This window comes from Ostrinia nubilalis, chromosome Z, assembly GCF_963855985.1.
Source record: "Ostrinia nubilalis chromosome Z, ilOstNubi1.1, whole genome shotgun sequence".
Classification (NCBI taxonomy): Eukaryota; Metazoa; Arthropoda; class Insecta; order Lepidoptera; family Crambidae; genus Ostrinia; species Ostrinia nubilalis.
In genome coordinates this window covers 586,901-603,405 of record NC_087119.1, presented here as the reverse complement: position 1 = coordinate 603,405, position 16,505 = coordinate 586,901, and the positions used below count along the sequence as shown (strand labels likewise).

Here is a 16,505-nt window from a genome sequence, read left to right as displayed (position 1 = left end):
TAACATCGCGTAACCAATTGCGTCATAAACTATTCGCTACTTGTGATATGCGTAGGTATTTGATACGCAATGTAGAATATTTAAAAAGCTATTAAATAAAAATTCTTGGACATTATACACAGCGCCGTCAAGTCTCAAACTAGGCAATGCTTGTTCTATGGATACCTACTACGAGTAAACAACAGAAAAACATGCCTACTTATACCCTTTTTTGAAACTACATACATAATACACATTTACTAAGAGTAATAAAATAAAACGTATTGTGAGGGGATGGAACCCGCAACGCAATACGATTTGTAAGTAGGTACTATTTATTAGTCTAAACAAATAAATAAATTTTGACTTTGACTAATTGCAAATAAAAAGTAGGTCTGATGTTAAATAGTAGTTAACATACGTCAAGTTATGAGTTTTCGGTGACAGATTGGTAAAAGCATGTGAGGTCATCATCACCTGTTTTCAAATGACTAAGGCTGAGTTGCACCACCTAACTTTAGTAGTAAAGTTAACTGGTGTTTTGATGCAGTTTGACATATTTTTGACGTTTGTTATAGTTAAAGTAAGGTGGTGCAACTCAGCCTAATGAGGGCTATCGTTTTAGCGCTCACCAGTTAGCGCCAATGTAGAGTAAGGTCCTGTCACTTGCTAGTAGCGAAGACAGTGGCGCCAACTTGTGAGCGCTAAAGTGGTAGGAGGACTTATCGTATTTTCACTCATCAAGATGGCGCCACTGTAGAGTAAGGTCCTGTCAATCGCCAGGGGTGCCAACTGTTAAGTATAAAAACGATAGCCCTCATTGATTTATTTTCTTCTACGTGGGTATTGCATTAATAGGTAGGTACTTCAGTGTAGGTACACTACTACTACTCATCTCTTTTCCGTAAGGCTTTTTTCAGTGCTTTTCAGTGGTTGGCTTCGCAGTATAGCCACTTGGAACAGATTCAGAGAGTCATTCCTTGCTTTGGTGGTCATATTGTTAGGATTGATACATCCCTTGGGATGTATTAGTAATTTCGATGCCGCTGCGCATGACCAACAAAACCCAAAGATAGCACCGCACGTCCTTAGTTTAAAGTCTTCCTGTAACAGTTTGTTTAAAAAACCGTTCCAGCTCATGGAGCATAGGAATTTTGCAATCAGAATAATAACAACATTGATTAAAATAAAAACAAAGATGTATTAAATTGACAATTATATTTGTGAATGAGCCTATTATACTTGTCCTTGTTCGTTCGGTCGGTCTCGCGGCTGGATCGGCGCACGCGCGGATTTTTCGCGCGACTCAGCGCAAACTATAAATGAAGTGGCGCAAGCACTTAACCCATTATTCATTGTCCCAATGCACAGGCACCGCTGCCGCTGCACGCGCTAGTCGAGGATAACGTGAGGGTATATCGTCAAAGTGTCAGTCAAAAGTGTTTGCTTTTAGTGGCGGTTGCTTAAGAAAGTGAAAGATACTTTTCAAGGAACTTCTTGAGTGTAAAGTCAATAAGGTAAGATGCTAAAGTATTATATGTTAAGCAGGCAGTATGTATATGTTTTAAGAATGCGACGGTTTTTTAATACCTGATTAAAAATTATTGCAAATTAATGGCGTTGTAACAGCAGCGTGTTTAAAAAACCAGACTGTTTTTTGTTTGTGTGTGTTAATAAATTACGTGGTACAGAAATGGATCAAGGATATGACGCAATTTACGATATACCAGCGTCAACGGTTTTAGATTAGACAAGTTGGTTGTCCATTGACCTAACCAGGAATTAACCTGCAACTCCGAGACTCGAGGTACACTGCGGCACTGTGCTATCACTTTGCGATTGCGAGCCTGGGCTTGGCAAGATGTAAGATTACAGTTGGGTTGTTTGTTTACGTTTCTCTTATGAAATAGGTAGTAGCATTACTACTTTTTCTTCAAAAGATAGCCTTAAGAATGAATTAATAAGGAAACTTACTTGTAATCTGTATAAAAATAAATGCGCATGTCTGAATGTTCAGTGGTTGAGTTATCACGCTTAAACTTTAGGATATACTGATGATAGGGATAGATTTGGAGAACGACTGATTCTCCTATTGGTTCAAAGAACTTGAGGGTTACATTACCTACTTCTCATGTTAGGTGTATCATAATTATTCATGCAAGCGAATTAGTCAACAAGCGAACCGCTTGTACAGATATTTAGTTTGAAACATATGAATCGTGAGGAAAACTATTACTAGACTAGACGCGATTTACCTCATTAAGAATTTCAAATTTCCTGTCCGGTATTTACTTACGTAGTACATTTAAGTGAATGATGAATGACTAATTGTTAATTGTATAGGTACTACAATTTATTTGAGTTACCTACAGGAATCAATGAAACTATTGACCAAAATAATATTTTTCTATTCGACAACGATTTTGTCAAAAGTAGGTTAATTATTAATAAAATTTCATTTTGTGAACAGTTTGGTAAAATAATAAAACGTTCCTTCAAGCTTCCGGCAACACAAAAACCAAACGAAAGGAAAGGCCAAAACACTCACAATTGTTTAATCAAGTGATTGTGTTCTTAGAGGTCGTAACATTAACAAAATGTGTTTTTTGATTGTATGGTTAAAAAGCTTCTTTTTTTCCTGGTATATTATATTATATTGATACTTAATGTTTATTGGAAGACCTTTAGCAGGAAAAATGCTATTGGCTCTAGCTATTAAATGACAAACCTGCTAGATATTTCTTTAGTTCCTGCAGCACTTATATATTCTATATTTTATGGTTAGGTAATTACAGTAAATCCATCTTTTAATTTACTTCATCGGTCTCAGTCTCTGTGTCAGTTCATTATGTGGGTAATTAAACCCTACAAATACTTAAGTATTCGCCTCACTTGACTTGACTTTTTTAATAGAGCATTCAAAGGTCACTACAAATCTGCATATTAGAGCCATTTTAATTGCAATTTAATTGCTTCCTTTTAATTATGTCAATCAATCAACATTATTGTAACTAAAATAAGTATTTTGAAGAAGCAATAAAGGACTTTATTATTATTATTATTATGTTTGTACGCTTTGGAGCTCACGGGTCAATTTGCGATTGTGTTGATTTGCTTCAAAATACCCATATAATGATCCATACTACCTTATAATACATATAAAATGGGCCCTCTTGCGAGTTAGTTATTATATGGCACTATCGGCTTCTGTTTTCAATAGATACTCTCTTTTTCAACCTGGATGATAAGTAAATTATAATATAAGTAGATTATAAGGTCTGTCTGTTTTGATGAGATAACGAACAGCTCTGTTGTAACACAAGCGAGCACCCTGTAGAGAGCGCATTGAACTCGTTTGTTTGCTGCAAAGAGTGACGTCAAACATTCATCAATAAATACTTAAAATCTTACATGTTAGTAAACATAAACAAAGATATCGTACCGCAACTTCAACTATTCTTTGAGAATCTCTTACGGCCTTGATCAATTTAACTGGATAGGAACGTCAGAAAAAGTATCGTTTACTTTTATGCACGTATCGTTTTCAAGTGCAATGTTGACATTAAGCTGGAGCTAAACAGCTCCGAACTAGTAAAAGGTCCGATGTCGCGGCGCCGCGTGCGCACGTTATCGGGCCGCCCTGCGCCGGCGCACGCCTCTTAAGCCGCGCGCCGGCGCGAGCGCGGACTGTTCCCACACGGCCGCCGCACACACAGCACCGATGGACATACAAGCTCAGAGGACCCAGAGGGAGGTCTCCTCCTCCCCACCTGATAAGGTTGGTCCTTTTGGCTAGTGAATCTATCTAAAATACTTAAAAAAAAATGAAAAATATATTTTTTATCAGGTCTGTTATCAAAATTCTGAAAAAATCGTGCTGTTAGCGAACATTTCATTGTAATACGAGTACAGCCTCTACCTGCTGAGCGAACTCCTGAAAATTAAGTGTTCTCCTAAAGATTTTCTTTTGCCCTGTAATTTGCTAAACGGATCTCTACGTTTTGTTTTCACCGGCGAGCAGCCTAGATCGAAATTAGTGACTTGAAATACTGTGCTGTATCAGTACAGTTTAACAGTATTTATTTATTTTATTTATTAGAGGCATACACGCAATTGAAAATTACAATTATATGATAATGCTTAGATCTATATAGATTGCAACCTAAAGCGTGTACACACAGCATACGGACCAGCAACATTATTTACTTCGATTTTTATTATTTCTAAAAGGTTAATACGCGTTATTTTAAGTGGAGAATCATTCCTATATCCGTAACTCTAGCTCTTTAATCTCATTGTGATCTTTCTTTTTTATTTATGGAACATTAAAAAGGGTTCAAAAGTTTTTTTATTCTTAAAAAAGCATCGTTTTTAATTAATGTTACCTATTCCAATTCACAATACTTCAAGGCAATCTGTTTCTACCGTTGATATTCCCATGAAAGTTTTTTTCATACAGAACAAGGCAGGTACAGTAAACCCTGGTTAAATGAGACTTGGAGGAACCTGCAAATTTGTCTCACTTATATAATTTCTTACTTACCCAGTGTCTCAGATATCCAGGTAAATAAATATCTGTCTCATTTACAGAGGGTTCCATTAATAGAGGTAAAATAACGTACTATGTAAGCATTATACGAGAGTTTTAAGCATTATTGAGAATCAAAAAAGATAATGAAGGTAATAAACAAAAATATTCAAGCATATATTTTAAAACAAGTACAAAAATGTAAAAAACTGTCGTTTTAGTTTGGTTTTTGGAGGTATCAATCATGCAGCCATCAGATATTTTTTGATTTTTGCTTTGGTCACCAATATAAATAACTGTGCAGTTTCTAATGTTTTTACTGCTTCGAGTTTAGAATTTTTTACTAAATTTACTTCCGAGCAAACCTTATGATAGAAGGCCTATTTCAGTTACAGAGCTTGCAGAAGTTAAGACATATCAAACTTACTCTCTATCTCACTAATAGAGGTAACTATGACGAAAAAATTGGACGAACGAATCCCAGATATAGAGGTTTGCTACGTCCCAACAACAGAGGTAATTCAGTGCCAAGGTGCCGGGACCTCAGCAGGAGTTCTAGTTATGGAAGTTTCTCAGTTCGGTATCCAGGTCTCACTTAACCAAGTTTCACTGTATTTGAATCCTCCCTGACCTACTAAGTTTTTCCGACACACTTGGCTACTTTTCACCAACTTATTTCTATGCGAGTTTATTTTTCAAAATATGAGTAGGTATTTCTAAAAAAAAAACACGAGTAGGACTAGTCAGGGTATGTAATTATCTATTGCGTTAGTGTTTTCCTATTGTTAACATCAACAAATAGTTGCATCATCAGTACCACGCGTGGGAAGTTTTATCAGATTAGTTTATAAACAGCCTCTAAACTTACTTCGTGTAATAAGGTACATGCACCTATAAATGTCTAGGAATGTTCTTCGTCTTAGTAAATAAATATAGGTAGGTAGGTACCTATGTCTAACGCGTAAATTAATACAAGTTGGTCGGAAACTAGCAGTATAACCGGTTGACAGAATTCAAGTGCTCTTTTAAATAAAATTGATCTGGTTTAATGAGGATGGTTTCTAGTCCCATTATTGAATTAGTTATTAATTCTGGTTTTTAATAATAAATGTCGTTTTGCTAGAACGTATTAATGAAAAAATCTTACATAGGTAGGTACCTAGTCGTTTTGATATTTTGTCTCGTTTTCAGAATGCATTTAACTTAGTAAATAATTTATTTTAGCCATAAATGACTACTTCAAATAAAATAAATGTAGTTTACAAAATACCTATGAATAAACAATCTTATTTCAAAACAGCTCATTTTTTATCCTTCGAAGTTCGTGGTGGTGAAATAAGGCGTTCAGCCTTTTATAACTTTGACTTCAGCGCTATAATTGGAGCCTATTTTATTATTACCATTTATTAACCAGTAACACGTTTATGATAATATGTTGCTAAAATAAAAAATAAATCAAATTCTGTTTGGGGAAGCATCGTGTGTTGTGACGTGTTGTTTCCGCGGCCGACGACTCCGAGGTGCGCGCGCGCAGCGGGGTTATCGCGCGGCCGGGGCAACTGGAGCACTTATCACGCGCCTTGCGCGCTGCTCACGATGAGACTAAAAACTTTCTTCGATAAACTACATGATAATTAATTTCATCGATAATTAGGTGCCATATTATGACGCGGGCAGATCATAAGATAATGATAGGGGCATTTCTACGGGGACGACCAATCGACCTACTGGGGCGAAAAAAGTACCTTTAAAATTGAAGTACGGACATGAAAAAAATCACACGTTTTTATAGGACTCTTGACTTGATGGAGAGCATATTTAGAAGACCGCCAGGTTTTACATCTCGCCTTGAAAAAATCCGAAAGTTCAAAAACGGGCGAAATTTGGCCTAAAATGGAGTGTCCGGTTTCCAGAATTTACTCGTTTTTGCTTCATAACTTTTGAAATAATAACTTCCCCATTATGATACCCACATTCACAGAACAAGGGATAGTTAATAAAGCCATATAAATGAGTTTCTTTATTGTAAGTCCTTGGGTTTTCATACAGTAACACATTTAAATTTTGTCCGACGTGTGTGCCTCAATTCCGTGATTTTTACTTTTGTGCTCCTATATCACTAACTACGCACAGTACGAACACCCACGACTGATTCCCATAAACTAGCAGTTGCACTCGAGTGGTCGAGCAGTATAAAAGTGGGATCTGTCGCTTTGAGGAGCATTTTTCAGAGGTTTGAAATCACTCAGAATTTTTGGTCACTGGTCATTTCTCAAACCGGTGTGCGTCATTAATAATGTTCATGAAGTATTTAATGAGATTACTGCTGAATTAATTAAGTATTTAACTGATATCTGCCATTACGTTTGGTAGAAATTGTTGTAATTTATAATATTTTCGAGTAATTTGATGAAATGTGAGTTTTCCTCAATTCCGTGGATCTCAATTCCGCGGAATATGGGGCATCGAATTGAGAAAACACGTACACCGAATTGATATTAAATGAAAATAGAGACTTTTATTGTGCTATAAATTGTTTGTGTATCTTAAAATGATAATGAAATCAATAGAGCATAATAATAGGGTGAACTACCAATCATTGGACCGTACCAGTCATTGGACAGAAGACAATAAAACTTATTTTTTGAGGTTTCATTAAAAATAATACACTGCTATTGCTATCTTATCAAAATAATTCTTCCAGGTTCTTCCCTCGACCTTCATCAGATCGTCGGTCTACCTAGTGGGGGGCCTGCTCACTGGTCCGTGGTTCCACTCGACAACTTTTCAGTCCTAACAGCTATTATCTGTACGAGCTATGTGCCCCGCCCACTGCTACTTGATTTATGCAATTCTGCGGGCTATGCCGGTCACTTTGGTTCTTTTGCCGATATTTTCATTTCCGATTCTTATTAGACTCATAGTAAGCGACCACGTTTCAATCCATACACCATCACTGGCAACACACACTGGTCGAAGACTTTTGTCTTAAGACACTGCGGTATTTCAGACGGAATAGCGAAGCTTCCCGATCGATGCTTAGCTATGTTGAATTCAGCGATAAACCTCTTTCTCAAAGTTGGACCTAACTATCTGGACTCTTGTCCCAGGTATACACAATTGTCAAAAACTTCAGAGTGTAGTCTCCAACCTTCAGAGGAGTGGGTGCAACACGGATATTTGACATGATTTTTGTCTTGTCCATGTTCATTTTTAGACCCACTTATTGAGAGGCTCTGCGGAGGCCATCGAGCATTATGCTTAGATCTTCCAAGGTCTCAGCCATGACTCCGATATCGTCCGCGATATCGCGACTCCTTGGTCTTCTGTATAATCTGCCGTAGCTTACCTGTGTGTGTACCATAATACTAAAGTCTTTTCGGAAACAAGCTTGTTCGGAAGACTGGAAGTCGTCGAGTCTGCGAGCGAGATGATTCGTAAGGACTCTCGAAAACAGCTTGTAAACACGCTTCATAAGTGAGATGAGTCTATAATGCTATCACCACACTTCTGTGCCATACCGAAAGCGTTTTTTCTTCGAGAATGACGGAATTGAACTGCTTCTGTAGAGCCTTTAGTACCGGCGAAGCTCAGCCATAATGCTGTAACACCCGGTGCCTTGTTGTATTTCAGCTATTTGAGGGCCATTTTAATCGTATACAAACTGACGTCCGATATATCTTCGGTATAGTGTCAGGTCAATCTAGCTCTTGGGTCTTGAAATATTTGTTTTATGTTTAAGGTTAAGAATAAATAAACAATGAGACCCTGTCTTATGTATTTATTTGTTTTATTTAAATAAAATTAAATTAATATATAAATATTAAGAATTAATTATAGTTTATTAAAATGAACATATTGATTAGGATTTTTGTTTTATTCCATTGGTATTTCAGACACATAAACCTAAAATGAACCATCTAACTAATAGACCAGCAGTCAGATATCAAAACGTTTTAAGTATTTATTATATTGATTATTGAAATACATTAGATATTTCTTCATAATGTCGTCAATTCTAAGTTTGTCGGAGCGATTTTTATATTTGGAGATTCATTTCTCAATTCCGTGATTCATTTTCTCAATTCGGTGCTCTCTAAATTCGGTGCTTAACTTTTCTCATAAACCACTTCACAATATTTAGTGACAATGCTATTTTTACATTCAGAATGGAGTAAAATTTATTTTTTTGTATTGAAACTACTTAAAAAACTAAATATAAATTTTAGCACCGAATTGAGAAAAAATACACCGTGCAGTAGAAATGCCCATAGTCTTTTTTCTTCATCGGTCCTCAAATTACAATGGCCTTAGCCTAAATTATTACAATATTTTTCACATATCTTCGTTTGTTTCAGCCCAAACTCATGGAGGGCGGCAACTACATCCGCGAGGGCCGCGACTCGGCCAAGTCGACGTGGCTGCTGTTCTCGCCGCAGGCAAAAGACAATGTGGGCTCGCTGGCCAAGTACCTCACCATCTTCTCCAAGCACGGCGTCAACCTCAGCCACATCGAGTCGCGCTCGTCCGTGCGCCGGCCCGGCTACGAGTTCATGGTGGAGTGCGAGCACGGCACCGGCGACTTCGGCGCCGCCCTCGAGGACCTCAAGAAGATCGTCGGCTACCTCAACATCATCTCCAGAAACTACAAGGATAACAGATGTAAGTTGCGCACCCACCGCTAAAATTCTACAAAAGTCCTGACTGTTCGCTAACGGTTGAAGTTCTTCCAGCTGCCGTGCCGTGGTTCCCGCGCCGCATCCGCGACCTGGACCGCTTCGCCAACCAGATCCTGTCGTACGGCGCCGAGCTGGACTCGGACCACCCGGGGTTCACGGACGCCACGTACCGCGCGCGCCGCAAGTACTTCGCGGACATCGCCTACAACTACAAGCACGGCCAGCCGCTGCCGCACGTGGACTACACCAAGGAGGAGGTGGCCACGTGGGGCGAGGTGTTCCGCAAGCTCGCGGAGCTGTACCCCACGCACGCCTGCAAGGAGCACAACCACGTGTTCCCCCTCTTGATTGAGAACTGCGGCTACAGGGAAGACAACATTCCTCAGTTAGAAGACGTTTCCAATTTCTTAAAAGGTTGGTTGTTTTCACGATCATTTAAAATTAACAAATATTTTGACCGTGTAAATCCCGAAAGAAATGAAAATAAACTATTCTTGAATTTCCCAGACTGCACCGGTTTCACGCTGCGGCCAGTGGCTGGGCTGCTGTCGTCGCGCGACTTCCTGGCGGGGCTGGCGTTCCGCGTGTTCCACAGCACGCAGTACATCCGGCACCACTCGCGGCCGCTGTACACGCCGGAGCCCGACGTGTGCCACGAGCTGCTGGGGCACGCGCCGTTGTTCGCCGACCCGGCCTTCGCGCAGTTCTCGCAGGAGATCGGGCTCGCCTCCCTGGGGGCGCCCGACGACTACATCGAGAAGCTTGCCACGGTAATTACACGAGTCTTGCACCAAATTCATCATCATCATTTCAGGCATAGAACGTCTACTGCTGAAGATAGGCCACCCCCAATGATTTCCCTAAAGACTGGTTGGTAGTGGCCTGCATCCAGCGCCTTTCTGCTATCTTTTGCACCTAATTCAATGGGGCCAAAATTCTTCAAGCTCCATTTTTACACATGGACCATACTTAATTACCCGTTCTTGGATCAAAACTTCGTTTTCCCTGGCAGTGTAGATAACCATGAGATAATATTTCACAGTGTTTCTGGTTCACGGTGGAATTCGGTCTGTGCCGGCAAGGGGGCACCCTCAAGGCCTTCGGAGCCGGCCTGCTGTCCTCCTTCGGCGAGCTGCAGTACTGCCTCTCGGACGAGCCGCAGCTGAAGGAGTTCCACCCCGAGGTCACCGGCCTCACCAAGTACCCCATCACCGAGTATCAGCCGGTCTACTTCGTCGCCAACAGCTTTGAAGACGCCAAAGATAAGATGATGTAAGTCTTTCATTGATATTACCTAATCACATATGAGATGATTTTATACTTATCGAAAACTGATAAATTAGAATAGTAATATCAGTCAATTAACTTATATCATAGTTTTGAAGTAAGAATGTACGTTATTCAGCAAATCTTAATGAAATTTCATAGAGGAGTGTGTTGCAATATATTTCATAGAGGAATAGTCAACAATCTCCGATTACATTATTTCTTTTAAACCATCTATTTCTTTTACAGCAAATTCGCTCAGACCATTCCCCGAGACTTCGGAGTCCGCTACAACCCCTACACGCAGAGCATCGACATCCTCGACTCCTCCAAGCAGATGAAGGACCTCCTCAGGGAGGTTCACCAGGAAATGGACCTACTCCTCAACGTCATGGAGAAACTGTAGGGATAATATAGACACACCTTTAGGTTAGACCTGTTTGAAATACTTCTCCAAGTTGAAAAAAAAACGTGAAACGTTTCTGATAGATTTTGTAGTCATTCTCTTTTTCAAAGTTCAGTTTGGGAAAGTATTTTAAGTAGATCTAGGTACATAAGTTATTTAATTGTTAAGGCTGTCCGTTAGATAGTAGGTAAGATCAAAAATAAGTTGCATCACATATTATGATGTTATCGTAATGATAATGACCCCGACAGTAAACAGTTTTGTTTTAAATATTGTTATGAAAGTAAAATTTAATCGTTTACGATGTTGTAATGTTGATAATAATAAAATTTGTTTAATTTGCTTGTTATAAACACAATTTGTTAAAAAGATTAAGGAATAACGATAACCCAGTATAGGTTAAATAAAATAACTGAAATACTCATCAGTGTAAATGATAGGTACTTACATTGAAATTAACTCTGAATTTGAGTATTAAGTTTTACTTTTACTTAAGTTTTTTAATTTACGGATTGTTTTTATACGTTGTAATTTACCTGAATTGATGTAAAGTGAATATTTTTTAATAATCTTGTTCAATATTATAAGTATTTTAATGTAGGTATTTTGGTTTCTTTAGTAGGTAGTCATACTAAGGAACACTGTTCGAATTTATTTTAGGTTAAGGTGATTCGTGTAACTGAAACATCAATAAATTTTTAATCAACATAATATATTTAATAATTTGTACAGAATAAACTTAGTACCTAGTACTCGATTAGTGGCTAACTTTTACATAAAAATGACAAGATGACGCGCTATCTCGCTTACTCTAAGATAAATAGATCGCTACAATTTACAAGTGAAATTCGAAGGAAGTTTATTTACAATACTGCACAAGATAACTAAACCGACGTCATTGACGGCCTACACTACATTGCAAAACAAAGGCTTGCTAAAATAACTTTATACAAATCTGAATATACGTACTTTGAAAGCGTGCGGTACAGCTACTTGAAGTGTAAAATGCGTTGTCTCCAGAAATTGGCACGGTTCTATAAAATTACAAAGTTAAATACTTTTTATGGACCTTATTACTAACAGTAATATTAATACATAAATAATGTTTAATAATAACAAGAGTTTAGGGCAATAGTAAGTATCTCTATCAACATTTCTCAGCAATCACTTTTCTTGGCACAATGTTTGACACAATTTTCATTTAGATAGCTGGAAACCAATAAATTAATTTCTCGTGTTGCATTTTAAAACAACATTTTAATCAATTTTTATCAGTGTATTGAATTTATTGAAATTTTTAAAAACGTTAATTGCTCTAACAAAGTTTCCAATTTTATTACCAATCAATCTTGTTTCATTTCATTAATCGTGAATAAATATTGTTAATATTGAAGATTGATTAACACCCATTTTCAGATAGTAGAGGTTCAAGATAGGCCGTAAATATTTCGATACACAAAATACATTCTGTAGATATAACTATTTTACAACAATAAATTATTTAAGTTTTAATATTTATTACATATATTAAGATATTTTTCAGAATTTTAGAGACAGCTATTTAGTCCCACTTAAGTACATTCAAGATTATTCTGTAGAAAGCGTAGGTATAAAATTATTCCTAACTGCGTCGAATACTTATATTAGATTAGAAGTCTTAAATTAACACATCGTAAGTACAAAGTGGTGGTGTAGATACGATTTTCACTAGAAGAATAGGGAAAAAGATACCAACTCGTAATGTGCTCTATCATGCTATGTTCCCATGCAATGGGAACACCTTACATTGCATAAATATTTTTCTTTATTCAATACTCGTAAGACTTTTGTATGTAGAACTAACAGAAATTACAAGATAATCTTTCAAGAGCTCTGCTACGAATGACAAAATTATGGCGAAAGACCAATGTGATCATAAAATCTCCAACTGTATCTATAGCTAGTTGCTGATGTACTTAGAAAAGGTTTTTAAAATTATTGAGAGGGAACATGATGTGTTAAATACTAAGTCGAGATGGTTTTCCAGTGAGGAAAACATAAAATAGTGCAAATTTCAGTTTTCAAAACTACAGTGACGACATGAGTCTGTATATAACATAGTAAAACGTGAGTGACGAAACTTAGATAGAACATTAGCGGCCAAGTAACTATAACAACAAATTTTTGACAGCGAACGTATCACAGTTACTAGAAATAAATAAATAAATATAACTTTTTACAATAAATATCAGAAAACAGTAGGCTACCGTACCATTAAGATATAATCTAAATTAAATTAATAACTGTTTACATATTTTATATCTATCAATCTACATATGTCACCAATATAATAAATAATGTGGTGCTCTTATTAATTATTTTGGGTAAGTATCAAAGTGTATTATTGCATTAAGTAGACCTTGTATAAGTTCTAGTTAGAAAGAGGAAATGAGTCGACGACGTTGGGGCACATCTAAAAGTACAATTGACTGACAAGTAATTCGTAGTAATTTTTCAGCAAAATTCTTTCGCGATTGTGAAATCAAGCCGTTAGTTATGCCCACAGGTGGACAAAAATAGGCCAGCCCTTTTTTGATTTACTCATTAAAACAAAACTTACATCTCAAAATAGGGTTGTCCTTTATTTGTCTAGCATTAGGTACGTGGGATGGTAAATCTTAATCCGAAAAGGTTATCTACACTCCAAAAATGTTTTCGCAGTAATGCTTAGGTTGATAATAGAAGATACAATCAATAATATGTATTTTAATTAATTGAACTACGTGGGAGACTGAATTCAAGAAGAACTCAACTTATATTTTTTTTGTAAAAGACTCTATTTTAGATGAATTATTTGCTTGTGAAACACACTTATCTACAGTTTTAAGCCCCAACAGTAAAGATATTGATATTAAACATATGCAAATATATTACTAACAAATGTTGATGCAAGCAGTATTTACAGCGACTGTGAAAATGAAGGTGACAAAAACAACAATAAATCAATGTCTGGATATGTTCCACGAGACTCCAGTCACCAGATACTTGAAATAGATAAACAAATAAATTTTAAATGTTTTCATAACACAACTTTTACTATACTAATTAGAAAAAAAAAACAGAAACGTCGAACGGGCGTGCTTTCTAATTTATTCATGAAGAAAAAGCCTTAGCCCTGCTGATATATTTAGCCCTTCTGTTATTAAAATGATAAATTCCCGCAATCAGAAGATCCTTTACTGCTGAATACGCGAATTCACTACAAAATAAATATTTATGGACTTTAAACAAACTCTGTAGCTCTAGCACGAAAAACTTTCGTCTTCGAATCGTTTGCGTATTCGACATAATTCGACGCCCAGCCTTCGAATTCAACGATAACGTGACGACGTCGACTGTCAAAATTAGTTTCGTGCTACCATTGTTCAAAAGTTCACTTACGTCATGTTAACAGGGGCACTGTTTAAGTTGTTTTTTCATACTAAATCTTAAATCTTTCGATGGCGAATTCGAAGTCGAAAGTTTTTCGTGTTTAGAGGTACTGAGTTTACATGCTTATAATAAAATCTTTGAATCATAATTATTTTACTTACGTGTTATGAAATGACACTCAAAATATTACTTTCATTCAAGAAAAGATTTAAGCCTGTGGTTAACGTAGGTCAAACTGAAATTCAGGCAAGCATACGTTGAAATTCAACTTATGCTTGCCTGGATTCAAGTTTGAATAGAGCTTTGAGTGTCACTTCAGTTCTGAAACATCAAACCTTAAATTACTAATGCTTTAAAGATAATTCATCTAGTAGAAAAAGACACAACCAAATGCATGAATAATTATAAACTAATCTATAAAAGTATCTGATGAACCGGAGTCTTGAACTTCTTGCTGCAGGCCTACACCTCGCTCTGCATGCAGTGGATGGACGAGTCCTCCGAGAGCTCATCCATCGACGAATCCGTGAAAGACGTCCCATCTGGAATGCGCAATTGTTTGCTGTTAGTGTTAATGTCTAAGTATGCAAGTTTGGGTGCAATAGGGACCTTTTTACTCTACCTACAATGTGAATTCAGATTTAGAAGAGTATTTACGATTATCATCACCATAGTCAGCCTCAAAATTATGTTTTTATAAGCCTATACTTGCAATGAAAGGGTGCAAAGTTAATCCAGTTTCGTAATTGTAATGACTGGCCTTATAGCGTGGCTTCGTCTATGGCAGCGGCGGCGGAGGCGCGGGAGGGACATACGGACTCAGAATAAGCGCCCCCTCCGCGGCAGCTGACATCGAAGTGTATTCTGTGTGAACCACCAAGGTTGGTTATTGCATTGTCAAAATAGTTGGTTGGCTTTGAAACAGGCTAATCATTTTCCTACGTTTCAAAATTTCAGTAACTGTTTTCATCAAAAAGAAGGAACAAAGGTAAATAGTATCTAAATGCTATAAATATCGTTACAGAAGTCATGTTCTAACGTACTTCCAAGTAGGTATACCTTTTTACCAAGACATGAATAGGTAGGTAGCAACCTCAGATCATAGAAGATCTTTCTATGATCTGAGGTAGCAACTGAGTGATCCTTCAATTGTTGACTTTTATCTCAGTTGGTGAAACAGCGATAGAGAAGAAGTAGAGTTGTGTTATGTAATGTTGTTGCATGGACTGTGTAAAGACAGCACAACTTGTATTACTCACCTATTGGGACAAAAGGCGGCTTGTTCTGGAAGGAGTAGGTGAGGTGCAGGTTGATGGGCCGGCCAAACCCCACCGGGTCCGCGTCCCGCGATATCACTGCGGACAACGCGCATCGTCAGCACACCTCCACACACGACACAAACATTCGCTAGCCAGAGAAACGCAAGCGTCGCGAGCCAAGAACATCGCCAAGCAGACATTGTTTAACAACTAGCAGTAGTTTTATAGAGGTAGGTAAGTGAGAAGCAAGTAAACGTAAGTAATGATAAAGTAGGGTCTTCTTGATAGCAGTCACTCATAATAAAGATGCTTCAGAGATGTGTAAGAGGTATAGCTTTTGAAGTAAATGTATCCTTTGACGAATTGATTTTCCACAAGATTCCAAATATCCAAATTTTTCTTACGAATGGCGTCTACATAGCACTGAAGCATCTCATCATAGAGCGCAGTTATTCAAAGAGGTGTCTGGGAAGAGGATCAGGCGTGGGCAAGTACTAACGTTGATTCTGCTTCCCCTTGCCGGTATGCTGGTGCTTCTTCTGCCGCGCCCGGCTGTTTTGGAACCAGACCTGCGTGACCCGCTTGCTGAGCCCCGTGACCTGCGCGATGCGCTCCAGGTCCTGGCCGTCGGGGTTCGAGTCCAGCTGGAAGTTGGCCTGCAGCACCTGCAGCTGCTCCTCCGTGAAGGTGGTGCGCACCCTCTTCGCCTTGCTCTTGTGGTAGCCCTCCGAGTCGCACCCGTCTGCGGTCACACCAGCAGTTCAATTGTGATAACGGTTTAGGATTTTCAGGTCAAAGTATTTTAAGTGCATACAGGCAAGTATTTATAGTTTCAATTTAACGAGAAAGGACAGTAAGGAGCAGAAATTTTATATCAAGAGCTAATGTTTCCTGTACGTAAAAGTGGTAATCGACAGTTAAAAAGTCTATTGCTTGACTGATTAGTGGCCAAGTAAAAAATGGTTCAAATATTTAAA

The 16,505-nt window shown here is 37.8% G+C and overlaps 2 protein-coding genes across 2 annotated transcripts in view; one reads left to right on the top strand and one right to left on the bottom strand.

Annotated features, from left to right (window-relative positions):
- Window positions 1-3,638: 3,638 nt before the first annotated feature.
- Window positions 3,639-11,569, top strand: LOC135087010 (protein henna). The gene is made up of 6 exons (XM_063981865.1): window positions 3,639-3,757; window positions 8,866-9,169; window positions 9,241-9,600; window positions 9,694-9,956; window positions 10,229-10,458; window positions 10,702-11,569. Exons 1-6 carry the CDS (start codon window positions 3,701-3,703, stop codon window positions 10,856-10,858), a joined length of 1,371 nt encoding a protein of 456 aa, XP_063837935.1. The 5' UTR covers window positions 3,639-3,700; the 3' UTR covers window positions 10,859-11,569.
- LOC135086996 (LIM/homeobox protein Awh) overlaps window positions 10,833-16,505 on the bottom strand; it is a 25,793-nt gene continuing 20,120 nt past the window's right edge. The window contains exons 4-6 of the mRNA XM_063981853.1: window positions 16,028-16,270; window positions 15,529-15,624; window positions 10,833-14,811 (exon numbers count right to left, since the gene is read on the bottom strand). Coding sequence (XP_063837923.1) covers window positions 14,732-14,811; window positions 15,529-15,624; window positions 16,028-16,270 — 419 coding nt within the window. The 3' untranslated portion in view covers window positions 10,833-14,731. The remainder of the gene's footprint in view (window positions 14,812-15,528; window positions 15,625-16,027; window positions 16,271-16,505) is intronic.